This window comes from Oryzias latipes, chromosome 15 (assembly GCF_053564925.1).
Source record: "Oryzias latipes strain Hd-rR chromosome 15, Olatipes_Hd-rR_3.1".
Taxonomy (NCBI): domain Eukaryota; kingdom Metazoa; phylum Chordata; class Actinopteri; order Beloniformes; family Adrianichthyidae; genus Oryzias; species Oryzias latipes.
In genome coordinates this window covers 3,889,344-3,916,544 of record NC_136251.1, presented here as the reverse complement: position 1 = coordinate 3,916,544, position 27,201 = coordinate 3,889,344, and the positions used below count along the sequence as shown (strand labels likewise).

The 27,201-nt window shown below is 40.6% G+C and overlaps 1 protein-coding gene across 3 annotated transcripts in view; it reads right to left on the bottom strand.

Annotated features, from left to right (window-relative positions):
- LOC101156601 (gamma-aminobutyric acid receptor subunit pi) overlaps positions 1-27,201 on the bottom strand; it is a 130,588-nt gene that overhangs the window by 39,165 nt on the left and 64,222 nt on the right. For all 3 annotated transcript variants that reach the window (XM_078932085.1, XM_004076879.5, XM_020709248.3), the window contains exon 2: positions 11,997-12,086. In XM_078932085.1, coding sequence (XP_078788211.1) covers positions 11,997-12,049 — 53 coding nt within the window. In that variant the 5' untranslated portion in view covers positions 12,050-12,086. The remainder of the gene's footprint in view (positions 1-11,996; positions 12,087-27,201) is intronic.

Genomic DNA, 27,201 nt, shown 5'->3' with positions numbered 1-27,201 from the left:
CTTTTCAGAGCCTTCCTAACCTCATCCTTTCCAATCTCTGCTACTTCCTGCTCCACAACAACCACATCTTCCTCCCTTCTTTCCCTGTCATTTTCCTCGTTCATCAGCTCCTCAAAATACTCCTTCCATCTTTTCTGTACACTCTCCTGGGTTGTTAGCACCTTTCCATCTCTGTCCTTAATCACCCTTATCTGTTGCACGTCCTTCCCATCTCTGTCTCTCTGTCTGGCTAGCCTGTACAAGTCCTTCTCTCCTTCCTTTGTGTCTAACCTGTCATATAGCTCATCGTAAGCTTTCTGTTTGGCCTTTGCCACCTCTCTCTTCACTCTACGCTGCGCTTCCTTGTACCCCTGTCTACCTTCCTCAGTCCTTTCTACATCCCACTTCTTTTTAGCCAACCTCTTCCTCTGGACGCATTCCTGTACTTCCTCATTCCACCACCAAGTCTCTTTACCGTCTTTCCTCTTTCCAGATGACACACCTAGCACCTTCCTACCTGTTTCCCTGATAATTTCTGCTGTAGTTTCCCAGTCATCTGGAAGCTCATCCTGACCACCCAGGACCTGTCTCAACTTCTGCCTAAATTCCTCACAAGTTTCTTCATTCTGTAGCTTCCACCACTTGGTCTTCTTTTCTGTTTTCCCTCTCTTCTTCTTCCTGACCTCCAGAGTCATCTTACACACCACCATGCGGTGCTGTCTGGCTACACTCTCTCCTACCACCACTTTGCAGTCATTAACCTCTCTCAAATGACCTCGTCTACATAGGATGTAGTCCACCTGAGTACTCCTACCTCCACTTCTGTATGTCACTCTATGTTCCTCTCTCTTCTGGAAGTAAGTGTTGACTACAGCCATTTCCATCCTCTTCGCAAAGTCCACCACCATCTGTCCCTCCAGATTCCTTTCCTTCACACCAAACCTGCCCATCACCTCCTCATCACCTCTGTTGCCCTCACCAACATGCCCATTAAAGTCTGCTCCAATAACAACTCTCTCTCCTCTGGGAAAACTCTCTATGACCTCATCCAACTCACTCCAGAATCTCTCCTTCACTTCTAACTCACAGCCAACCTGTGGCGCATACCCACTGACTACATTCACCATCACCCCTTCGATTTCTAACTTTAAGCTCATCATCCTGTCTGAGACTCTTTTCACCTCTAGAACACTGTTTACAAACTCCCCCTTCAGAATCACACCTACCCCGTTTCTCTTCCTATCAACACCATGATAGAACAGTTTGTATCCTCCTCCAATACTACGTGCCTTGCTGCCCTTCCACCTTGTCTCCTGCACACACAGTACATCTACCTTCCTTCTCTCCATCATGTCTGCCAGCTCTCTGCCTTTCCCTGTCATTGTGCCAACGTTAAGAGTCCCTATTCTCAAACCTATGTTCCTGCCTTTTCCCTTCTCTCTCTGGCCACGGGCCCTTCTGCCTCCCCTCTTTCTTCCACCAACAGTAGTCAAATTTCCACCGACACCCTGTAGGTTAACAGCATCGGTGGCGGTCGTTGTTAACCCGGGCCTCGACCGATCCGGTATGTCTAAAGTGTTGTGGATGATTCGCATGGTTATTTTGGCAATTTTTACGCCGGATGCCCTTCCTGACGCAACCCTCTCTATTTATCCGGGCTTGGGACCGGCACAGAGGCAACTGGCTTGCAACCCCTGTGGCTAGATAGAAAAGGCTAAGCGAATAACAAAGTCAATCCGATATTTTATAGCAAAGGAGTTAAGACCGTGTTCTGTGGTGGAGAACGAGGGCTTCCAAACGTTGCTCCACATGTTAGAGCCGAGATGCAACATTCCTATCCATCGCTTCTTTACCAACACGGTCAACCCAGCACTGTATAGAGACAAAAGCTGAAGTCATGGCAGCAGGTGGATAGCATTAACGTGTAACGCTGGGACGTCTATTCCACACAATCATACTTCAAAATAACTGCTCATTTAATAACCGGCATCTAAAGTCTCATGTCCTCCAAACTCAGATAATGACTGGAAGCTGCATTGATCATTGTTTATAATCGAATCACTGCCTCCTGAATTGTAATCGAATCAAAGCGTGAGGTGCCTCAAGATTCCCACCCCATTACAGAGAGAGGTTCTGCTGGGGATTTCCTCCTAATCTTCCATTTTGCGTGGGTTTACCTCTTCCCAGCATCTTTTGCTTGCTCAGTATAGAGAATATGCTTCAAACACTTTTGTGTAATCTTTTGGTTCCACAGAAAATGTAGCGGGGCTAACCGAGCGGGCTTTTTCGCTTCAGTCTAATGACAAAGTCTCTCTCCACAGATCTGACAACTCATCTCTTTATTCCTTCCCGTCTCAAAAACACACAAGAGATGGGTCCAAGCAGCCCCCGCACATTTCACAACCGATTAATTCAGCTGAGCATAACCCCTGCAGATAGCTGAGCAACACTCTCAGTGGACCCCCCCCCCCCCATTTAGCAGTGTGCTCCACTCCAACACACTTCACACTCTTACCCCTTATTTCATTGATTCAAGTTGTTCCTCCCTCCCCAGGCCCTGTACACTTCCCCTCCATGTGTTACACAAATCCTGAAGCAACAATTTAATGCTTAGTGTTGGGCCTTCATACTCCCATCCAACAGCAACAAAGTTAAGAAGCTAGACTTTAGTCAAATAAAGATGAATCCTTTTTTTCACATAGCCTTACAGTGCCAAAACACAGTCCTTCGTTGTGTGCACATTCTGTATGTTGAGGAAACTTCCTGGTTGAATTTCATGAAGTTTAGTGGAGAAGAAGCAGATTCTTTGCTGCAACAAGGCTCCTCTAGCATCAGAGAATTTTCTGTGTTGCTCATCTCATCAGTATAATAGCCTGATGCATTTAATCATCCTTATATGATGTGCTAAATGGTACACACGTCCTCAGGGGATCGCTTCAAACTGTGTGAATTATGTCTTCATCATGCATGTATGAATATTAGTTATTCAGCACATCATGAACCAAGCCCACACTCAGTAAGGCTTTAAAGTCCAGCATTCGGGCGTTTTAACACGCAGAAATATTTGGTAATTGTATCATTAATAGAATGTAATGGGAAATACCATAGAAACAGGCCTGTCTTCTCTCCACGATGGACTGCATTTACAGGTACCCTTGTGTTTCTGTCACTGTAGGTCGTCAGTGAGAGGACACACTCACCCTTGTTACAAACTGCAGCAATGCTGCAAACATAAGTTCAATACTCCAGGTGTTGTGAAAAAACTTGGATGAGTTGACTGTTCAGCAGAGATTTTTCTTTTTTTGCAACATGTGAGATGATATTTTGGACTAGTGGCTCCTGTTCTGGTTCATAAAAATGATTCTCTCATCAGGGACTGAGAAGGTTTCCTCAAACCTCTTAGCATCTAGAGGGAAAGGCAAGAAATCAGGCTATCCAGCAGGTTCTAGGCTCACCTTGCAGGCTTGTGTGGATAAAAACAACAGTTTCTGTCTTTTATGCTATCCAAGGCAACTCCCTAAGCCCCTCCACAGGGGAGAATAGAAGAACCCCCTTCTATCAAATGCTGAACATTTGCTGTCTTCTAAAGCCTCCTGCACTTTTTCTGAAGTGTCAGAAAATGACATAAGAAATGTGTGACTTTCCCTCAGTGCAGGGGGGCAGATGCATAAAATCTAGAAGATTCTGAAAATATATTCAAAGCAAAAATGCTAGTGTACTCATGTGCTTTGTTTCCTTTTCAAAGACCTGTGCAACTGAAATGACTGCACACAGCAGTAAAAAGCAGCAATGAAGATGCATGAATGTGATGCAGACGATAGGTAAAATGGAAAAAGTAAAATGGGTTTTTACGGTCTGACTTCAGAATCCACAGAGTAGAAAATCTCCTGACCGGCGGAATAAACATTATAACTTGCAGCAAATGACCCTAACAGAGATAAAAGCAGAAAAAGCAGAGAGCCAGAAAACACAAACACATTCAAAAAGCTTTTTCATCACCAGGGCAGCCATCTTTCAGTGACTTTTCTGCACAGTTGCATTTATTTACCCACAAAATAAGGTTCACAGTGCTTTGCACATGAGTGTCTTTTAAATGAATAAACGTGTGCGAGTGTGTCCGCAGGTCTCTGACACCAACAGGACATTCATGTTCAGATGACACTTGAGATCCTTTCACACTGAGTGTGCATCTGTTCCAGTCTGGTTCATTAGGCAAGTCTGGAAGCTCGTCTAAATTCTGGTGCAGACCAAAAAGGCCTGAAAATGAGGGTCTCACCTGCCACGGAAAACTGCTGCGGTTCAGCAGAAAAGAATCACGACTACAGAGAATGGAGCCTAAATAGAAAGAGACAAGAGGAAAAGAGTAGCAGCAAAGATAACTAATGTGCTGTGCTTGATGCTGTCAGGACGTGTTGGTGATTATCAGTATCAAATTAGCAGTTTTTTCCCCCTTCCTATAAAAGGAGCAGCTGTTGCACCAGCATGATGTTTGCAGGTGATTTGAGCTGCTCATTGTGAAAGGAAATCAAGTCAAAAAAGGGAGAGACTATTTTTTATTAAGGTGTTCCTAAAAATCATTAGTCCTCAATCACATCCCAGGTTACAAGTCATAATAAACCACTTTGGTATAGTGATCATTCTTGATTTGTTGTTGTTGTTGTTTTTTTACTTATGAAGTGAATGAACATTTGCAGAAAGAAACATTTTTTAAAGGAAAAGTCATTTTAGTTCCTGTTGAAGGTCAGTCAGCTTGAAGTCACCAAATGAGCACATCAGTTCTCTTTTTAAATGAACTGAGAGGATCATTAACAATGGCTTAAAGAGATCAGATTACTCTGAACATCACAAGTATGTGCGTGTGGTCTCTAATTTTTATCCCAGATTGCCTGTAAGCCAGCACCTTTGTATATCTGTATTTGTATCTCATTAAACCCTTTGTTTTTGGAATTTCCTGCTTCCCATCTCTGCATTTGGGTCCTTCACCAACCCCCGACACAACAAAAAATATTTTATTGTACAAGAAAACACGTTATTTTGTAAAGTAAATAAAATACTATAACAGTTGGCCTGCTTTGTTCAGACGTTACAATGCACATCATTTACATTTCTATAGTTTTAGACAACCGGCAGTTAAGTAGGCATAAGAGGAAGTGGGATTTAACAAAGTCACCTTTTAACCCATTGCTTTGCCTACATTAAAACCAAAGGCAAAATAAATTGTTTTTTTACTTTATTTTTTCTACTGTGTTTTTCACTGCAAATCTAACTTATTTTTCAGTACAATAATTCAATTCAATTCATTCATTCATTTTATTTGTACAGCCCAAATTCACAACAACAGTCGTCTCAAAGGGCTTCGTATCGGTAATTGAAAAAGTGAAACATGAACTCAAAAGGATCATGAATACATAGAATTCAATAGGAAAATACTGAAATGAACTAACAAACTGACTAAGCTAAACTGGACATCCCTGCCCTTAACCCCCCCTTCGCGGTATGGAAAATCTCCTAAAAAAGACGGATTCAGGAAAAAAAGAAGAAACCTCAGGGGTGTCCACAAGAAGGAGGGATCCTCCCCCAGGACGGACAGGCGATTTACCAGAACTCTTAGAGAAGAATTAACTTATCAAACTCTAAAATTACATATTTAAAGTCCAGCAGACGAGCTTCATCCCGATGGAGTTGGGGGGACAGTCAGGAAGTACACTCAAAAAACGTTCACTTTGAATGAACATAAAAAAATTATGGAAAGGATTTCCACATGATTAGATTGCGTTACTTGAACAAAAATGAATCATGTTGGTCCTACTTAATTTATTTAGGTTGGCTCAACTTAATGTATTTAGGTTGGGTCAACTTAATGTATTTAGGTTCAAACTAATAAATTTAAGTTGATTCAATTTAAATAGAGCAGTTGCACCCAACTTTAAATTGATATTGTTGCTCACTCTAAAAAGAAAAAAGTTGATCCAATTTAATTGAATCACTTCAATTGGTCACACCTAAGTAAATTAAGTTTATTTAACTTGAATTTCTATTTATTTCTATAATTTTATTTATTCATCTGTAATTGATATGTCGTTCCAAAGTTACAACCAATGGGTCTTTTAATTTTCACATCAAAGACATGAATTACCCAGCAAAGTCCCACATCACAAGACAGGAGCTCAACTACCGCGAACTCTGTGTTAAGTATTGGAACATTAACAGTTTGCCACACAAGGGGGTTGGTCATCATCCTCTACCAAACTTTAACTCATGGTGCAAAAAAAAATAAACATAACAGTTTAAATCACTAGTTAAAACAGAGTAAAACAGCTAGACAATAAAACCCATGGACAAAAACTCACACTTAAACCCCAATCTGCCCAGATAGACAAAGAAAATGGAATCCCACAATTCCTTGCGATTACTAATGCATCCAATTTAATGGTATCATGTTGGATCAACATGATTGAAATTAGTAACTTTTAAATGGATTATTTTTATGTACAATCGACATGATTCATTCACGTAAGATTTACAAACATCAAATTTTCTGGTTGAAATGACAAGTTACTTTTTCGTTAACTTAATTGGCTGGTAATTTCCTTTTTTTGAGTGTAGTAGAGGCGAACCAGAGACAAGGAGTGCAGTTCTAGTGCAGTTTCCGTGCTGTGGTGGGGTCTAAACCCCGACTGAAAGTCTTCAAAGTGGCTGATGTCCTGTAGGTGGCAGTAAATCTGCTTAACTACAACTCTTTCTAGTGTTAGCAGCTTAGCTTGTCCCCCCCTTGTCCCCCCCTACGGTCTGAAGCCTGACGCTGAAGGTAACACTAGGATTTTTGAAATAAAGGGGAGGTTTGATATTGGTCTATAGTTGGCCACGTTGCCAGGATCTAAACTGGGGGTTTTCAGAAGAGGTCTTTACAATTGCATATTTAAATAATCTAATAATTAAATAAACTCCTAATGTTCAGTTGTACATTACTAAGGTCCTTCTCCTGGGCTCTCTTTAGAATTGTACTCCTCTATATGTGTTAAATTGTATTGCCTTTGCAAATATCAAACAAGAGTGACTCAACTTTTAAATTACAGCCAACTTAAATCTTAAAAGCTGGCCACATCTTCTGGTCACATATTCAGATGGAAATCATGCGTTAACAGATCATCCATATTAATTGTTTTAATCTAATATTTGCTCATTTGTGGATTTCAGATTTGCTAAAAAACAGACACAAGCAGAGACTGAAGACAAGCAGTTATTCCTTTTTTACAGCTTTATCTCATTATAAAATAAATGAATTCCAATGGTAAAAATGATAGAATTATTTTAAAACAAATCCCTGCCGTGACTATGACCATGAAACTTAGCACGGTGAAGATGTGATCGGTAGCTGATGAGGAATTTGATGGTTATCGATAACTCCCAGTTATTCTCTTTTTGTGGTTATTCAAACAGGGTCTAGATATAGAAAATTATATAAAAATTTAGGCTGGATTGTTAATCGATTTTATGGTTTAATTTGAATTTGTTGTTTTAGATAACTTATTTTTGGGAAAATGGAGATTTTATTTTCTCAGCTCTCAGCTCTCTTGCATCTCCGTTCCCCGGAGTAAAGTCAGTCCGCTGGTCTGTGCAGATGTGAAAACAGCAGCCAGCAAAGAGGAGCTACTTCCACGAAGCTGGATTTTTGAGTCAACATTGGCAAGGACCCCTTGATGCAGACAGAAACGTTCTCACCTCAAACTGGTTTCGCTCAAACAACTGCTGTTTTCTTAATAGAAACTCTGAAAGACTCCTTCATATGTGTCAGTTAATTCTCAAGGATTTAGAAGTAACTGTAAGTTTTGGATGTGATCGCAGTATCACCAGTATGAACAGTCCAAAAGCTACAATGTGTTAGAAAACTTAGACAATAAGCTTTTATTAGACTCAGTGCTTTGGCAGAGTGGTTGCACTGATTAGGGATGTATGAAGTAAAAGCCTGTGATCTTGACTTTAGAGTTCCTTCAACTGGGATAAGCTATCCACATTGTTCTTAAGGCACACTCGCACTTCTTCATTAAATCTCTTTCTATTCCACGGTTGACAGAGAACCTCAGGGGATGGTCAAATTATAGTATCTGGTTAGTATTAATTAAAATGTCACTACAAAGCAAAATCACAGTAATAAGAAAGTTATCTGTAGTGCCAGTTTTGTTGCTCTGCAATGGAAGATGGCCTTTGGAGCTCTGTGCTCATGCTGCACTTACAGCACAGAACTCGTATATAATTTTTCTGCTTCCAAATTTTACATTAAAATATAAATGGCAATGTCAACCCTGAAAAACTAAGAATCTCCGATGAAAGGCCATCTATCCACTCATCCATCCATCCAGTCACCCATCCATCCACTTGTTTTACAGAAATCCACGTTCTGATAAATGTAATATAGTTTTTAACAAGCTGTTACTTGTTTTTGCTTGTATTTTTATCTTCTATACACTCTCCCATCCATCCATCCATACACCCACTCATCCATCCATTTATGCACTCATCCATCCATCTCATTCATCATTCATACACATGCACACGCCAGTGGAGCCACACTGGAGGCAAGGAGGGTGAAGTGTCTTTCCCAAAGACACAACAACATTTGGCTGGTGGGAGCGGGGATCGAACTGCCGACCCTTCGATCATTGGACGACCTGCTCAACCACCTGAGCCACTGTCGCCCCTAATCTATGACTTTTTTTCTCTTAAATTTACGAGAAAAAAATTGGAAATTTACTACTTTTTTTCTCATAAATTTATTTAAGATCTCGTAGTTTAACAGTTATGACTTTTTTTCTTGTAAATTTACAACACAAAAGTCATAATTAAAAAAAAAAACTTTGGCGTAAAAACAAAGATCTGATCGTGATCTAAAATTTATGTAGATTTTGTCTTGGTTTGGGTTTCTTTGCCTTAGTTTTTGTTTCCATTTGTTTCTGTCATGATAGGGAGTTCTGTTTTCTGCTTTATTTTGAAGGTTTCCTGTATGTGTTAGTTATCAGTATTACTTCCCTCGTCCCAATCTCTGCTGTTCGTTTTCACCTGGGTCTTGGCAGTCCTGTTTGCATTTAAGTCTTGTCTCTGCTTTCCTGTTGTGCTGGTCCATACTGTCCAGAAAGCAAACTACCCTGACTTTAAGCTTGAACTCTGGCTGAAATCCGCCTGAACTTGCTTACTCTGGGTATGTCGGTTCCAAAAGACCGGATATGAGTTGGCGTAATTACGCTCGACTTGGTAACCCTGGGTTAATGCACATGCACAGCAACTACATAAAGACATTCTCAATGGATCGCAGATTTCCAGAGTCACCATGGAAACACGTGGAGAAATAAAGCGCTTCAGTGAGACGGAGTCTGAGATTTTAATGACGGCGTATGAAGATTATACGTCCATCAAAAAAGTAATACGGCTGCATCATCAGCAAAAGAAAAAGTTTCTGCTTGGAGAAAAAGAACAGAAAAAGTAAACGCACGAGTTTCTGATCGTATTTCCATTTTCATTGTGACGCATATATATATATATATATCACTTATCCAACTTAACCTTTGTGGTATCCTATGGGGTCAAGATGACCATTGACGTGTTCTCCCTACCATGACAAAGGTGGATAAATGTGGAAAGATTTCATGTAATCCATGGACACCAGTGAAGATCACAAATCATTGAAGAAAAAAGGTTCAGAGCACTGTCTAGTGGGTCTAGATGACCCAACTCCCAATGTTAAAGTGCCTAGGATAGCACAAGGGTTACATGAATTACTTCAATTGATAGCAAGTTAATTGAGTTAAATTTATTCAACCTAATTTCTTACGTCTATCCAATTCAATAATTATTTTTACAACTCAAATTTACATATTTATCTTACTAAATGTAATATTATTCTAATTCAATTAAATGTTTTTCCATCTTAATTTATTGTACTTCTTGAACTCTCATATGTCTAAGTTTGAGCCTGCAGATATACTCATTTTTATAACAATAAAATGATTTAAACAAAATGGATTCGCAACATGAAACATAATGCCATTTGCCATTTCTCCAACTTTAACATAACACCATTATGCTGTAGTGGTGCTTAATAAACTCATCATCCTCTCCCGTCTTCTCACTTATGGCGCAGAAAGAATTAAATATAACAGGACAAATAACTCATCAAAACACAGTAAAACAGCTAAACAACTGAACACATTTGGTCAAAAACCCACACCTAAACCCAAATCCGTCCAGACAGGCAAAGGGAATGGTATCCCACAATCCCTTGCGGTGCCGATCTAACAGCAGTGGAAAAAGTATTATCTGAGCTTCTTCATCCACTAAATCATATTCAAATGGACACGGCATGCTGCTTCACCTCTCTGAAAACAAACTAACCTTCAACTAAACCTGCTCTGGAGCCAGGTCATGTTCAGAGTACGAGTTGCCATGGCAACTTGACATACCCTGAAACATACCTCCATTTTTGGAACAGAAAGCTGATGTTATCCACTTCCTTAGTGGTAACTCACATAACCTGCTTTCTGGAATACCCCCAAGATAGTTGTGTTACGAAATAAACCCCTTGAGTTGGAACTGTGTGCCTCCCGTCTCTGAATTTTGGGTCCTTCAATAAACGTCCCTACCTGAAAGATTTGGCAAACTGATGGCATTCTGTACAGCTGACACAGCACAGAGGAGACTGATGACATCACGACACAGTGCGCTGTTTATAAAAAAAATCTGCATAACAGAGAAACCGTGAAAGGTGAACTGCAATATAGAGGGGGACCACTGTAAACACAAAATATGTCCACTTCTGGTTTTTAGAAATGTAAACAAATATGCAAGATTTATGTTTAAGAACATAACAAAGCAGCTAATATAACATTCTATTTACTGTTCTGATGAAAGTTTGCTAATTTCCCAACAATTATTCCGGACCTTGACTCACTGACTGTTAGCCACCAGAAACCCAAACCATGTGAACAGAAGAGCATAATAGTTCTGATTCGAAAATATTGCTGGCATTTTAAAAATGAAAGAAGCTGAAGATGAAGCTGCATCACTGTACAACCAAAATGTGTCACCTCAGCCAACAAAAGGGGTTTTGACAAACCAGCATGGAAAAGCTAAAATATTAAAATTAACTGACTTACAACAAGACAGAAACTTTTGGGAGGAAAAACATACAAAGCATTAGCAACCACTGACAAGGAGGATGATTGTTTATTTCATGAGAAAACCTACTTCTTACCTATTGTTGTTTTCTCTAGCACTTCCTGTGGACTGGAGCCATGACTGACTTTCTCCTGACAGAGTCCCAACTAGGTTTTTAAATACCCATCTGCACCAATTAAGCTTTTCTACAGGTTTTAGAATCGACTCTCTTCTTTAAGCTGCCACATCAAAGAAATGGAAAAGTCTGAAAAGTTCAGGTGTGGCACATAATGTTGAACAGGACACTGGTGGAGCAGGAAAGCAGCTGCAGAATAATAGTCCCAAAGCTTATTGTGCACTGAAGAGCTGCACTACACAGAGAATATCTTTCAGCAGAACTCGGTGAAACCCAGAGGGTTTGCCTTATCTAAAATGTATATAGTGCACTCTGTGCTTTGAAAGAAACTGCAAGAAGAAAGATGTTCCTCCTCATCCAAGTCCCCCAACATCCAATCGCTCTCTCTATGACGTTGGCCGGGATTATGACCCCAATTGTATGCAATGAGAGATGCATGTGGAGATGGATCCTGCCTCATCAGTTCTGCTCAGCAGCATCATAAATGTGGCAGTGGAATTTCATTGCTTCTTGTGTGATGCATGAGGAGCAGTTTTTGAATATTGATGGTTCAGAGGAAAATGGTACATCTGAGCAACTCTTCTATCTCCTCTGGAGCCCACTGCATACTCATATTTAGAACTGTTGCAAATCAGAATCTGACATGACTTGATTACTTACTGACTATTGTAGCAACACTGCAGTTGTACATCTCTGTGGTTTTCGTTTCCTCTTTCTCCATGCTATGTCTTACCTGCTTATGAGGATGATGGTGAACACGGTCCCTCCAGACACAGAAGGAGCCATGGCTGCCACAGGGAAGAGGACGGTTGGTGGAGTTTACCTGAAACAAGAAAACAATGAGAATGATATCTTAAACAAAAGCATATCAAGAAAACAGATACAGGAGTGATTAGATAGATCTGTATTTTTTTTTATAATTTTGATTTGAAATGGTTTATTTCAAGCAATCAAAGCAATAATAATGCACAAAACAATACAATCATCAGTTATACATTCATACAATGACAACATACTACTTCAACTAAACATGAAATTAAATATTGCTTGAAAGGTAGTGGAAGGAAGCGAATTCGTGTAATCCCACCCCTGCTCTTTTTTTATTTTATTTTATTGTTTTTACTTGTTCTGTCCAACAGCTGAGCAAACAGATTAGAGCTGAAGGCCTTTTGTGTTGGACAGGTTTAACTATCACAAAAAGAGGTTAAATATCTTCGAAAAACCAGAGTGTAAGTTTGTATAAACCCCTTTTCCTATTTAATTATTTTTATTTGTTACATTTAGTGTGTGTGGGGAGGGAGAGGGGAAGAATGCTGGGGGGGAGGGGGGAGAATAAAAGGAAGAGAGGTGGAGAAAATGGGGGATACAAGCGCTGATTTGAATAAGTTATTAATTTAAGCTGTAACAATTCTACCAGATCTGCTGGAAAGACAAATATTACATCAAAGGTTTCTCTCCTGTCGTTTATTATCAACAGTTTGTTTTTCCAATGAGATATCCGTCTCCCTGGTAACAGTAGCATCCCTGTGCCATCCGTCACAGACTCACAGTTGTGAAAAGTGGGACAATCCTTTTTACATCTTTAAAAAACACATTCCTGCAAGTAAAATGGCAACATAATGACCACACATTACTGTCTTCCACCGGAAACGCTACAGTGGAACAGGCATGTGAAGAAAGGTTCCTTTTTCTGAAGGCCCTTCTTCATCTAGTATCCTCCTTCATTTTTAAGTAATGATGGCAAAAGCAGACAGAAAAAGCAGAGTTGAACAAACCACTGACATCTAGCAGATTAGGACACCAAGCAAGGCTAAGGAGATGTGCTAAAGCTAGCTCCCCTAATCCATTTTATCTGTTTGAATGTTTCTTTAGACCAGAGGGCCCTAACCTTTTTTAGGCAACAGATTTAACTATGGGATTTAGGGCCTAAAATTACCGTAGGTTAAAGTGACAAAACCTACAAAAAACATAAGAATAACAGCTAAAAAAAAAGATCAGGATTAGACACACTTGTGATTAAATGCTAAAATAACCACAAACAAAAAAAAAATTGTCTAGTTCGCTCTTCATGGAATCCTCACTGCTTTTGGACTAATACGTTCCAGGTAGGTGTCTGTAAAACACAGGAACCAAGTAAATAAAATAAAACTATCTGCAATCTATTACTCTACTTTGTTGCATTGAAGGGCAGCGTTTTCTTAATCTATTACTTTTGCAAGACATTACTCCAAACATTGGCTTTCAGAAAATGAAGCCATTAAGCCGATATTTACAGCCGACACCTAAAAAAGATAAAGATGCATTCACTTGTAATTTTACGCTGGTTTAAGATAATTCTGAATTTTTTGTGTATTTTATTTGCATTACTTTAATCAGAATCAGCTTTATTGGCCAAGTACAGAGCATGTACAAGGAGTTTGGCTTCGGTGTGCTTTCGTGCAAACTAAGCAATGCATAGAATAGGTGTGAAAGAGTAAAGACAAAAAAGGTAACTAATACCTAAAAAAAAATGAAGATACATATAAGGATAAATAAAATAAAAATATAACAGTAGTTCCGGTGTGACAATTCTGGGGTTTCTGTTCTGTTCTGTTCCGTTCTCTGTGACTGGTCAGGACTTCATCACAGCGACAGCTCAGGGGAAGAATGTTACTTTGTGGCGAGTGGTTTTGGCGAAAATTGTTCTGAAACGCCGCCCTGACGGCAGAAGGCTAAAAAGGTAGTGTCCAGCCCGCTTCCTGACCCTGGACTTGTACAGGTCCTGAATGGGGGGAAGGGTGGAACCAGTACTCCTCTCAGCAGATCTGATCATTCTCTGCAGTCTGTTCCTGTCATGTTTGGTCGTTGATCTAAACCAGACTGTGATGGACGTGGTCAAGACAGACTGGATTATTGTCGTGTAGAACAGGGGTGGGCAACTATTTTGACTGGCGGGCCACATAGGGTTCTAAAATTGGATAAAAGGGCCGGTCCAGGAGCAGATGCGTGGAGTGAGAAAGAAATAACATGGAATCTGGATGAAAAACTTTGGATTGAAAATGATATTATAAAACAGAGCAATTAAGAGTTTTTAGGGTAAAACGTTTGCCCTCCTGTGCACTAAAACCATGGAAGTCTTCCTCCTCAGTGTGGGATTGGAATAGCGTCAGATTTTCTTGGCCACACTCTCTCTCAGCATCTCCTTCGTTGTCGCCGTCAGTGTCATTCTGAGGCAAATTTACTCCTGAGCTTGCCAGTCCTCTCCGTCACGCAGAAGACCGGCTTTTCCAAACCCGTTGGTGACGGTGGATTTTTTCACACTGCTTTAACGATTGCTTTTAACTTGAAAGCTGCGTCATATTGTAGTGGCGGTCACATGCACGTTGGGTCTAATGGCAGCAAAGGATTGTTGGATGCAGCCAAAGTAGGGCTGAGCATGGGTATTTCCTTTTGTTGCACCATGACTGAGGGGGTCTAAGAGCAGAAGTGACGTCCATGCTGTTTTGCTGCTTTGGGTGTGTCAAAATAGATGCGCTTGATTGCAGAAATGAGATTCTACATTCAGCTCCTCTCATTTCTTCCTCCTCTCTGAGACTGTTTGGAGTCATGCTGGGGGCCTCGGGGACTCGGACAGCTCTCCAGGACAGCCAGTTGATTGGCAGCTCAGTTTCCAACAGTTTGGCGCTCATTCTCCCCGCTAATCACAAAGCAGGAATTTACATTAAACTTGCGTCTTCCTCAACACATAGTCAGTATTCCCCCTGTCACTCTTCTCTTCTCACTCTTACCTTTTCTGCTCTAGCGCCCCTAGCGGCCGTTAGAAAAAATGCATAAATTTGCCCCATCATTGAATAAGCCGCAGGGTTGAAAGCGTGTGACAAAAGTATCGGCTTATAATCCGTAAATTACCGTAAATAGTGGATCCTCTCCCGTCATTTTCCTGCTGAGATTTTGAGGGCTACAGCTCCTCACATGACTCACAGTTTGCGCTAAAACTGAACAGCTGTGTCCTGCACATCTGTTTCTCATCCAGTAATACTGAAAAAGCATATTTCTATGTCTTCTGCTGCAGTTAATCATATTTCTGCGTTACCATTTCACCAGTACAGAGTCCCTCGTTTATTGCAGGAATTACTTTCTAAAAATAACGGTGATCGTTGAAATCCATGGAGAATGGTTACAGACGTTTATGGCAGTAAAACTCCTCACTGCTCACTTTCTACACTTTTCTCAGACAGACATGAACATTTTCACCCTTTTCTCTTGTTTAAATTCTCAAACCTTCGTAGAAATTAGGTCCTGATCTTAGAATGAAAATAAAGATCTGATCGATCACAGATTTCTGTAGATCTGAAGAGCTCTGCGTTTCTGTACAGGAGACACGGCACGGAGGAGATTTAATTGACAAGGTCTCCAGCCAATCAGGACACAGAACAGGGTTGCGCTGTTTAAAAAAAAAGCAGCATAATCGCTTTGAAAGAATGAGCTAAACCGGGAAAGATGAACTGCGATGTAGAAAGGGAAAACTGTCTTCTATTCTGTTTGACAGAGATTTGGGTTTCAGGTTGGAGCTCAGACTGCAGAAGGGTGGAAGAAAAGGTCACGTTCTATGCAGGTCTTGATCATGTGGCCAGATTAAAGAAAATAAACATGGGTCTCTGATATTGTTCAGGTGGCCTGACCAAACATGGAGGCGGGCCGGATCCAGCCCGCGGGCCGCAGTTTGCCCCCCCGGTCTAGAAGATGGTCAGCATCTTCTGACGCAGGTTGAACTTCTTGAGTTGTCGCACTAAGTACAACCTCTGCTGAGCCTTTTTCGGGAGTGAGACAATATAATGGGTCCACTTAAGGTCCCATGAGATGGTGGACCCTAGGAACCTGTGTGAGTCTGTTGTGGGGACAGTGCTGTTAAGAATTGTTTTTTGGGGGGAGGGGGGTAGTTCCTCCTGAAGTCCACTGTCATCCATAGTTTAAGTAGGTTCCACTCCAGGTGGTTCTGGTTGCAGAAGAGGACTAGCCGCTCCACTTCTCTGTATGAAGTCTCATCACCGTCCCGGATGAGCACAACAAAAGTTGTGTCATCTGCAAACTTCCGGAGTTTCACAGAAAGGGCTCCTGATGTGCACTCACTAGCTGCGTTTACATGGACAAAAATAATCGGAATGAACACCTGATCGGAAGAAAAATGCGTCATGTAAACACGCCATTCGGAATAGTCTGCCCCCATCAGACTCATTCGGATCAAAATTTCTTTCCGGTGGATTTTGCCGATTGTTGATCCGATCGTGGTGCATGTAAACAGTTCATTCTGATCGTGTGTCACTACTGTTCTGGTTTAACGTTGCACATAGATAGTACAGTGCTCTAGAAAAAGCTTTGGAGCGCCAACAGGACCGGGGGGGGGGGGGGGGGTGGTAGTATATGGGTGAGCTGCCGGACTCAGGAGAACCGTGTCTCGGACTTCCAGCTCGCACAGTGGCTTTGGGGCGCTGTGTGAGCTTTTTAAAGCAGAAATGTCGCTCAGTCCTTAGAAACCGTCCTTAGAAATAATCATGTGGATTTGTGTTGCCAGTCGTGTCCCGACAAAATAAAGGCTGATGTTATTCCCACATATTTACGTGCAGCCAAGATGCAGATTGCTGCATTTCCCGCCTGGATTTTATGTTCATCCAAGGCTAAGTGTTATTAGCACGTGTTAACCTCTCCTGGGAGCTCCGTTCTTCCACAAAAAAAGCACTGACCCCACGGATTAAAATTAAAATGATGAGCGAACAGGCGCTTCATAATAACTATAACAATAACAAAAGTACCATTAAAAGATCATCTCGTATATTACCACGTGTGTGGCAGCTCAGCTTGTTTACACTGGAACTCATTTCCTCTTCCGGTATTTCAAACACTACTGCGCATGTGCCAATGATTTATTCCGACCGAAAGAATGACCCATGTGAACGTTTGTTCTAATCGGAAAAGGTTTTTCTGGGCCCATGTACACGGTTGGATTCTAATCTCTTTGAACCGATCAAGATATTTTGCACATGTAACCGGTGTAGAGGGAGCAGAGCGGTGGGGAGAGAACACACCCCTGGGGGGCGCCAGTGATCAGAATCCAGGTGCTGGATGTGATGTGTGTCTACTCTAAACAAAGCAGAACAGGAGTGTTGCATCGCTTCAAACACATTTTAACAAGGTCTCAATATTATTTTAGTTCTTTTTTTGAGGTCTGTGAACTTCTGTCAAGTTTGACTTTCCTCTGCTTTGTCTGCGTTGTTCCAGGACACACAAAAACCATAAACACATAAAAACATTTTGCTTCTGGAACAGTTTTCTGATAGATCCTTGCACTTTCTGGCAGAATTGGATGATTGCTAGAGGCACAGAAACCTTTTATTGAACCTACAGTTCCATCCATTCTAAACAGATTCGTCTGCCCTAATACAGAATTCTAATTCCTCCCTGATAACTACAGTAAAAATGAACTAAGCTCTGAGTTTAACAGGATTTTACAGACATTTTCGCTGTTGTCAAAGTCTTTGATTAACATACAGCATGACTTCTGCTTGTGTAATTAATACGCTAGAATACTTTTGGATTTTTACCAAAGAGAGCATCAATTAGGACTGAATAATGCTGAGAGGGGAGTGTTAAAAAGATATGAAAGCATTTTGCTTTGGAATGAATTATTGATGATGTTTACATAATGTGGGTTAACATACATATTTGATTGAAAAGTCATAACAAAAATGCACATAGTAAAACATAAAGATTACCAAGTTCAAACTAAATCACAGTGGGCTGTGCTGGTTAATGCAAATGATAAATTAATAATTCAGTGCTTCAGTTCTGAAATCCCTTTCTTTCAAAAAGTGGTTCAGTCTGCGAATAACATGACTAAACAATGAAGAAATACCCCGTAGATATGTGAGAATTGGAAAAAATGAAGAACACTAGTGTTGCTCAGGCATATTGTTACTCTTGTGTATTCAGACAGGAAAAATCATTTAATCCACTTAATGGGGGGGCAGTCAATAATACAGTCATAACATAAGTGTCATAATTAAATTGCATGACTTAGTTCTTACATACACACACCCACACACCAACAAGTAGCCTGCAAGCAGCTATTTACAGGTTTGAGGTCTATTCATGCAATAATGATGGAAGATTTATCTCACAGACTTCTGCACACAGACAGCTACACACAGATTTGCACAACCAATATTCTTGAAGAGGGGTGTAAAAACAGTACCCATGCCCATATGTGTGCAAAAGTGAATAAGCAGGTGGGTTGAAGGAATGTGTGCTTCTTAAGGCCCGTTCACACCGGGACGAATTTCGCCGGCGATTTTCGCCGACGTTTAACGCCTCGTGACTAAACAAAGGGCACCGATGTGAGTGTGCACACCGACGTGAAAAAACGCCACGCGTCAAAGCGTCCAAAAAAAAAAACCGCCTCGGGTTCGTTTTTTTTTTTCGACGCCTCGCGTCGAAATCTATTCGACCGATGAGAATGGCGCTTTTGCACACGTGTCTGGAGCTTCTGAAGTTACAGTAAAACACAACTTGGGGGCGCTCAAACACAAAACTTCCTTGCTGAGCACACATACCAGCGAAGAAGATAGACGCCAAGTAGCGTCTACACAGCCGCAGAGAAATAATGACGGACATTCTAAAATATCCCCGAACCAAGCACCAGTTGAAGCTACTGGTGCAGGAAATATTCATGTTTTCTTTGTATTATTCTGACAAGCGCGTAAATACTTACTCTCTTCTTCTGAGTGAAAAGCGACTTTAAGAAGCGTAAAGTTGCGCAGCGCCACCTTGTGTACAGGAGTATTTCTGTTTACATTAAGCGCCATCTAATGTCAGGGAATGAAATTGCATGTTCGCTCGGCTCATCGTCAGCGAAAATCGCCTGGGTGTGAACAGAAAAAACGTGGCGAAAAACGCTGGCGAATAACGCCTGGCGAATATTCGTCCCGGTGTGTACGGGCCTTTAGAGTGAACTCCAGCAAAGGCAGGAGGCCCGGCACCCCACACCCGGACCCAGCCTCCTTCCCCTATATCAGCCACCCATATATGGAAGAAGCTCATTTTGGCTGCTTGTATTCGGGACCTTTTCTTTCTGTCATGAGCTCTGGGTCAGGAGGTGAGTATTGAAACTATTGGAACATTCTGACAAGAATTCTGAACATTCTTGATGTTCTATGTTCATGAAAATGATAGTGGCTGATTAAAAACATGGGGGAAAATTGAGATTAGAACTAAACATTTTCATTCTCTCCAATCCAACTACCGTATTTTACGGACTATAAATCGCCCTCTTTTTTTCATAGTTTGGCAATATACTCCGCAGCGACTTATATTAGAAATAAATTGAAAAAAAATATATTGTTAACCCTCCTGTTATGTTCATTTGAAATTATGAGATAAACAGTCTGCTATGATTGTGTCATAAGAGGTTGTGAAAGTTATTAGTTCTTGGTCTCAGATTTTGTCAAATAAATTTCCCGTCAAAATGCGACTTATACTCCGGTGCGACTTATAGTCCGGAAAATACGTCTTGTAGTCTGTATTTAAACATGTGAAAATACTAACTTCCTGGTGCATGTAGAAAGGAAAGTGTATGCCATTTTCAATTTTGTGTGACAACAAAAAAGTAAAATATCTCTTTTTAGACAAAATGCTAAATACCCCAAAAGAAAAACTTAACATCTGCAGCTTAAGAAAACAAGTTTTATATTATATGTTCATGAATTAAAAAAAAACATTAAAATATTAGTTTTCACAGTCAGCTTTATCAACATTGAGTCAGTTTCATTTAGGCAAATGAGTATGGTTGATTGCTGGTAAGAAACTTTTGTTCTGCTTCTTAGATCTAGGTCTGTTGGGATTTTTTTGGTTCAGGTTGTAATGTCAACGCACTTTTTGCAAGCAAACTAAAACTCATGACCAGCAGCATTAGTTGTGCCGGAAACCGCATATGTAGGCCAAAAACACAAGGAGCATAGGAAAATACATCTAGCTGCACCACCATGCATCTGGTGGGTCTTGCAAGAAGCTCTCTTATTTTAGTGATTATTTACAAAGACTTACATTTAGTGAATGAACAATGTGATGTGAGGGTGCAAGTAGGTCACGTCAGGAGGAAACCTACTCAACAACCAGTATTTTGTTGACTTACACCCACAACACAGAAAAGGCTCATCAGTGCTGCTTGTAGTGTAGTTCCAAAATCCTCAACACATCTCATCTCTAATCTTAGTTATGACTTATTCCAACATAGATAGGCAGGAAATGCATGTTTCCATGATGATGTCTTATTTGTTACATGGCCTTTTTAGAGGAAAATTGGTGCATGAAGTTTCTGTTAGCCATGTCTGCTGCATCAAAACAAACACATATTAAAACAAAATGTTACATCTCTGAAATAATTCAGATTTGACATCATTTCTGCTTCCACTTTGTTGCAACATAATACCTGAAAGAAATCTAAGGAGGGACGGAGGGCATTTATGGTCACCTCAAACTCAGGGGGACATTATGCTAACTTTTTCATATTATTTGCATTAAAAGCAAAATGTCAAAAGCTGAACTGCAGGTATCTCAATAACGTTAGGAAACAGTCCGTCATGTTATTCAAGAGATAGTTATTTTTAAAAAGCGTCCAGAGTAGTTTAACTGAATCTGCCTTTTGTGTCTGAAACCTGTGGAATAGAAAAAAGGCCCAAAAGAAAAATAAATGGATAAACGTTTTCTGAAAAACGGTAGATATGAAGCTTCCCCCTTCCAGTCAGTGTATGTGTATTCATTCAGAACGTCATGAAAAGTTCTAGTCAGAGCGGTTTCAGGATGTGCTACACAGACTGGCCATCCTGATAAAAGGGCGTTCTAATGTGAGAAGACTGGCAGCGGCCCTATAGTCAGCTGTGAATCCATCTGCTGGCATTTTGATCTTAAGCTGACTTGAAAAGGGCAGCAGCAGCAAATATAAAAAGATATGTCAGGCAGAACTGAGTCACTTCATCTAATTCTGATGCTTTTCCCTCATTTATTGTTCTTCAAAGTACTTGTGCTCGGCATTTGAGATGAATCACATCAATGACATGTGGCCTTCCAGCTGCTGGTCTCCAGCCCACTAAAAGTCACTCCCTCCACAAGTTTGTCTCATTTATTTTCTTCACTTTCGCACATACTTTATTGGTGGGGACAGTTTTTTTGGTTATTAAGATCTTCTGTGTGGAACACTTAATGCTGGCTCAAATGTAAGCGGTAGAAAAGTTGGCATCTCATTAGCCAGTCCTCTGTGGATCAGATATGAGAGCTTTCAACCAAACTGTCAACTCATTTTGGGTATGAGCCTTTTTGCACACGCAGTATCGCCAACATTAGAGTAAAGAAACAGCCATTTGAAAAAGAGTTGACTACATAACTGCTGTTGGTGTCTGTAATTAGTGAATGTAGGTGTGTATGGCCCTGGAATGGACTGGTGACCAGTCTCAGGTGTCATTTGCCTTCATCCTGAAGTGACCCGCACCAGCGTTGAGTGGCAAAGATGGGTAAAAATAAAAAGGATCAAAGAGAGAGAACGACTCAGAGCCATGTTGTTGTCATTCTATCAAACAATGTAGAGATTTTCAATGTCGACAACAACAACCAATTTACAGTGTTGCATTTAAGGGACGCTCTGTCATTATTCTGAGCTGTAATCCGGGGGGGAGACGCTCTCTGTTGTTGAGGAAAACATAAATTCTTGTGATCCCAGTTCTCCGCTGTTTAAACAGCTCGGACAGTGGTAAAGGAAGCAGAGCACTTGGGAAATTCTACCGAGAGCTGACCTTATTATGTATCCTTCTTAATATGTATTATTCATTTTAACTTTTTCTGTGAAGAGCAGTGTGCTGTTTGAGCAAAATGCCACATTCAATAACCAGTAGGAAATGTTACCTTCAAATGTTTGGCAATATCCTGATAAACACATAAACAAAACAGAACATCTCTATAGCTGCATTTCTATTATCTATAAAATTGCACAAATTGGATTTGGGATAGTAAACACCACAATTCAAAAAAACACATTTATCTAAATAAGCTTTTGTGATTGGAGGAGGGGTTTTTGGGGCGTATCGAAATCAACATATTTCGCAAAACAGCAATGGAAACACTTTCAAATTAACTGGGCTTCTTGGTAGGAACTGGCTGCCATGGGCGCTGTATAGCGGGCGGCACCAGAGGTCCCACGCGTCACACAGCTAATTAAAAGTTGAGCATATCATGTGTAATTGTTGGTTGGATCCACAGCTCCTCTGGAAAATCACCAATCACCATTTCCCAAAATCGCTCCTTACACGTGGGAGCGGCAAGCGTAGCCGCTCCCCATGGCCTGAATAAGACGTTTCCTTTGATAGAGAATGATGAGTGTGGTGGGGGGCAGATTTGTGACAAAGATGGATTCATTAAAGGGCTATTGGCAGGTGCCTCTGACAGAGAGGGTGAAACAGATTGCATCATTCATAACACCAAGTGGTTTGTATTCCTATAATGTAATGCCTTTTGGGTTAAGATATGCACCTGCAACTTTTCAAGTGGGTTGGAGGAGGTCTTACTGGTTGTGGAGTCTACCTGGAAGACTTGGTTGGGCTTTCAGACGGCTGGGAGGAACATCTTCAGAGGCTTGTTGAGTGCTTGGCTGATGTTAAATAGCTGTAAGTTTGCGAGAGCCACTGTGGTGTATTTGAGACGTGCAATGGGCCTTGTACGGCCTTTGCATGCCAAAATTCAGGCCAAAGACCAGTGTCCAGCTCCCACAACAACAACAAAAGCTGATGCAATTCCTGGGCATCGTGGGTTTTGTCGATCCACAGCTGTGGCTCCTATCACTGTTCAAAGTCAAGAGCAAGTTGTTTTGGTCTTCTTCTTGTCAAAGAACATTTGAAATGGTGAAAGCTTTACTCTCTAATGCTCCCGTCCTTGCTGCTCCTCAGTGGGACAGAGCATTTTGTTTGCAGGTGGATTCTGGCTTTGTTGGGACTGCTGGAGCAGTCCTTTTACAAGCTGACCAGATGGGGGTGAATAGGCCAGTGTGTTTCCTTTCCAGAAAGTTAAACCGCCACCAGTTGAACTACTCTATCATTGAAATCCAGGCTTTGCTGTGGGCTTTCCAGCACTTCGATGTCTATGTTGGATGTGGCCCTGTTGTTGTCTACTCAGACCATAACTCTAACCTTCCTTAGTAGTCTCCAGATGCCCCACCGTCTTGTGCACTGGGCGCTAGTCCTTCAAGGATACAACCTGGAGGTCTGTTACATCAAAGGTCAAGACAGTGTGGTGGTCGACACCTTGCCTCGTGCTCACCACACTTGGTTCTTCTGTTTGTTTACTCCATTTTACAAACATGCACTTCATTCCTAGACACACATGCAACACCACATCTTCATGCTTTGTTATTAATTTTGTTTATTCTTGATTAGACATATTAAAAGTGCATTGAGTGCGAAAAACCGGTTCTTCTCCCCCTCTTATTTGTTACATTTTAGAACCAGTCGAAACAAATAGATTTCCATAATATACAATGGTCTTTTAAGTAATGGTTTGATCGTGCTTATGAGATAAAAGTCATAAATCTGTGGTTCAAACATGCAACGAATGGTAATATTGGGATAAACTTAACCTGCTTTAGTGCATCATCATTTCTTATAGACAATTAAGGCAAAAAAAAACAACACATCTGATGTTAAAATATCCCAGCTTTTCAGAGAAAGCACAATGTATGAAAACAGAAAAGCTTAAACGCATTTGGCATTTCTTCCTTAACTTGGCCTGGCTGGTTTGCAAAGATTCAGACTTCAGCTCAGTTCTTTTTTAGATCTTCATCATTTCTTCAGAAATTCTACAAGACAACTGTGACCAAAATAACTCTAAAAGAATCACCAATGTGATGGAACACAGTTGTCGTGTGGATTAATGTGTGGTAAGACGGTTTCATTTTTGTCATTGCAGAGTCTTCAAGGTACCTGGCAGTATCTGAGCAGCATCTTTGTATAAAGGGGGCGTGTGAAGTCACCTCCCAACAGGCACACTCTCATTTTTCTATTTTTTCTGTCTCTCTGAAGTTCAAACACACTAAGGGAGAAACACCAGGGGCTCAGTGGACTCATTGAGGTGGAGACCTCTTCTCAGCACAGTTTGGAAGCTGCAAATCAGGCTCTGGCTGACTTCCACTACTCATCATAAAAGATGCGTCCCCAGTGTCTGTCACTCTGCATTACTGTTGTTAGGCTAAGTTAGCAGCATTGTCACTCAAACACGAGCCTTAAAGGAGGAAGGGCTTAGTAACAAGAAACAATTTTAAAAGTGAGGGTTTTTTTTACCATTTACATATGCTATCTTTCATTTTTAAACAAAAGTATTCATTGCACTAATACACTTTATGTTTTACACCAGTGCCACCACCCTACTCTCTCCATGAAGATAAAGAAAAGAAGAATATCATTTATTTTAGTGGGCATTTTCTCTGGTATACTGCTAAAGCTTACTGCCTCCATTGTTTGAGTAGAATCTGACACTTAATGTCTCCAAGGTTGAGCAGAACAAATGAAAAACATGAAGTACAAAAAAAATTAGGCTTTTTATTTAAACTAGCAAGCTTGAAGGCCAAATCTGAGTACATTTCCCACCCCTACTGCTTCTCTCTATACTTATCCCTCCAAGCGGAGACATATGGAAAAACAGTGTCTTCAAATTGGGACGTTACTACCACTCGGTGACTTCATCAATAGTCACCATTCCTCTATGTGAGAGTGTAGCTGCCAATACTTGCAAAATACTTAAAACTGCTTTTATTACTTTAAAAAGTCAAGCAAAAACAAAAAGTCATTGCTAACATCTAAATGTAAACTTGAAGAATTGTGATTCTTCTCCAGAGCACAGTGAGAAGCAGACGACCGTAATGGTAGAAGGACCCAGCCCTTTGTCGCTACGGCCTCCCCTTAAAAAGACAATTTCAGGCACCACTAAAGCTCCAACTACCCCTAGGGAGAAGCCAGAGGGGTAGGGACGGAATTTGGGATATCATCTATGAAAGTCAACAAGACCAATGACAACAATTTACATTTATTGCAGCACAAACCACCTTTTATCAGACCTTTTATCAAAGTGTCTAAAGATTGTGCTTTATATTGGACTCAGAATTTTTTAATCAAAAAATGACAATTTAATCCTTAACTCAAAAACCACTGAAGTGTGGGTTTCAATGTTTAACCAGCCAACGAAAAGCAAGCATCGAACTGAAAATGACCTTAGATTAAAATGAAAAACTAACAGGTAAAGTGACCACATGCATAATGCCACTCTGTATACTAATAATTGGTCTGTTGTTGCATTTGAAGGACATTGACCAAGAAACCAGTCCAGTTTTTCTGTTATCCATGTGTACTCCTACATTTTCTTGCATCTGTGACATTTGGAATTTCATATTTTTTTCCTTGGCTCACCAACATTTTTCAATTTAAACCTAAAACATAATGCGCTAGATAATTTAGTCTTTTCTTCTCTGAGTGTTAAATCTTGTTACCACAAGAAAATATATCCCAAGGTGAGTATTAGACATTAGCTTGGCTCAAGTTCAGGATTTTGACCTTTCAGCAATTCTGTCAAACCTTATAAATTGGTGGACAGATCTTAATAAAAATAATTGGTAGAGAAGTCAAAAGAAGTCTGGGTCCACTTTTCCTGGACATAGAGAACTGTGCATAAATGTGTCCCACCCCGAAGACTGCTTTGTTCAGCACGTGTGATGGCTCTGGCCTGTGCTTGGGCATGATTACGTAAACCGTGCTGATGCCCACTTGAGAAGCATGGCCACGGCCAGCTTCAGTGGACAATGTGTTGCTTTAGACCTGTGGGTATCGGTGATGACGTCAAAACGTACCACCACATGCTTCATGTTCATGAATCAAAAAAGTACAGAAAAGAGTAGTTTTGCTTAAAACAAGAACCAATCGCAAAAGAAAAGAGAAGAAAGAAAATGACCAGTAGAAATGGTCTTTTCTGATCACCTGTTCCTTTCTTTTCTGTCTTTTTATCTGATGGCTACTGTTTTCACACAACACTGAATCAAACCCGAGTTTACCTGTGAGTAAACTGAGACCTGTCTATCAAAGTAGTAAAGTATTTGTTTTTGTCCACACTAGAGTTTTATTAACATGCCAACTATCAGCAGAAATGAACTGTGGTGCAGATCAGCTCTGGTGTGAATGCTTCTCTATGCTGAGGGCACACGTTTCTTTTTATCCATGCTTGCCTTTATTATCTTCCTATACTGATTAACTTTAAGGCATGCTTTCTTCTTTTATGTTTTAGATATACAACAACGTGCCATGACACAAACACACACACATTTGTATACACACACAACCACTGAACATTACACATTAAAAATGAAAGCCAAACCAAGTATGTAATTGGAAATGAGAGCATTTAAACCATTAGTATCAGAATGCTGAAGCTTTGACTAACTTCCCTTTTAGTCAAACCTTTTGCTCTTTTAAAAGTCAGAACTGATAATTCTACCAGGGATGAGATGTTTTAAGAGCAACTTCATTTCATGGAATGCAAATACTTTCATACAAAGTTCAGATGATTTTAAGTAGACCAGACACCTTTGGATTAAAACCAAAATGGCCTAGTGATTAAAAATGGGTTGAACCACTAAAGCTTGGCATATGTGACTGCCTGAGAGTCACCGGCCCCTCCAGATGCATCACACTGCCCCTTGGCCTCTTTTTTAATAAATGTGTTTCTTAATAAGAGACGCCTGAGAAAAACCATTTGATGTAAAGATCTACTAGGACAAGGTGACAGGCCAAGAATGAGCAGAAACAGAAGGAGCATTGCTATCACGTTACTTTGACATGCAGTGACACATAACACGGTCTCTGAGTCAAAGCAAGGTCCCAGAA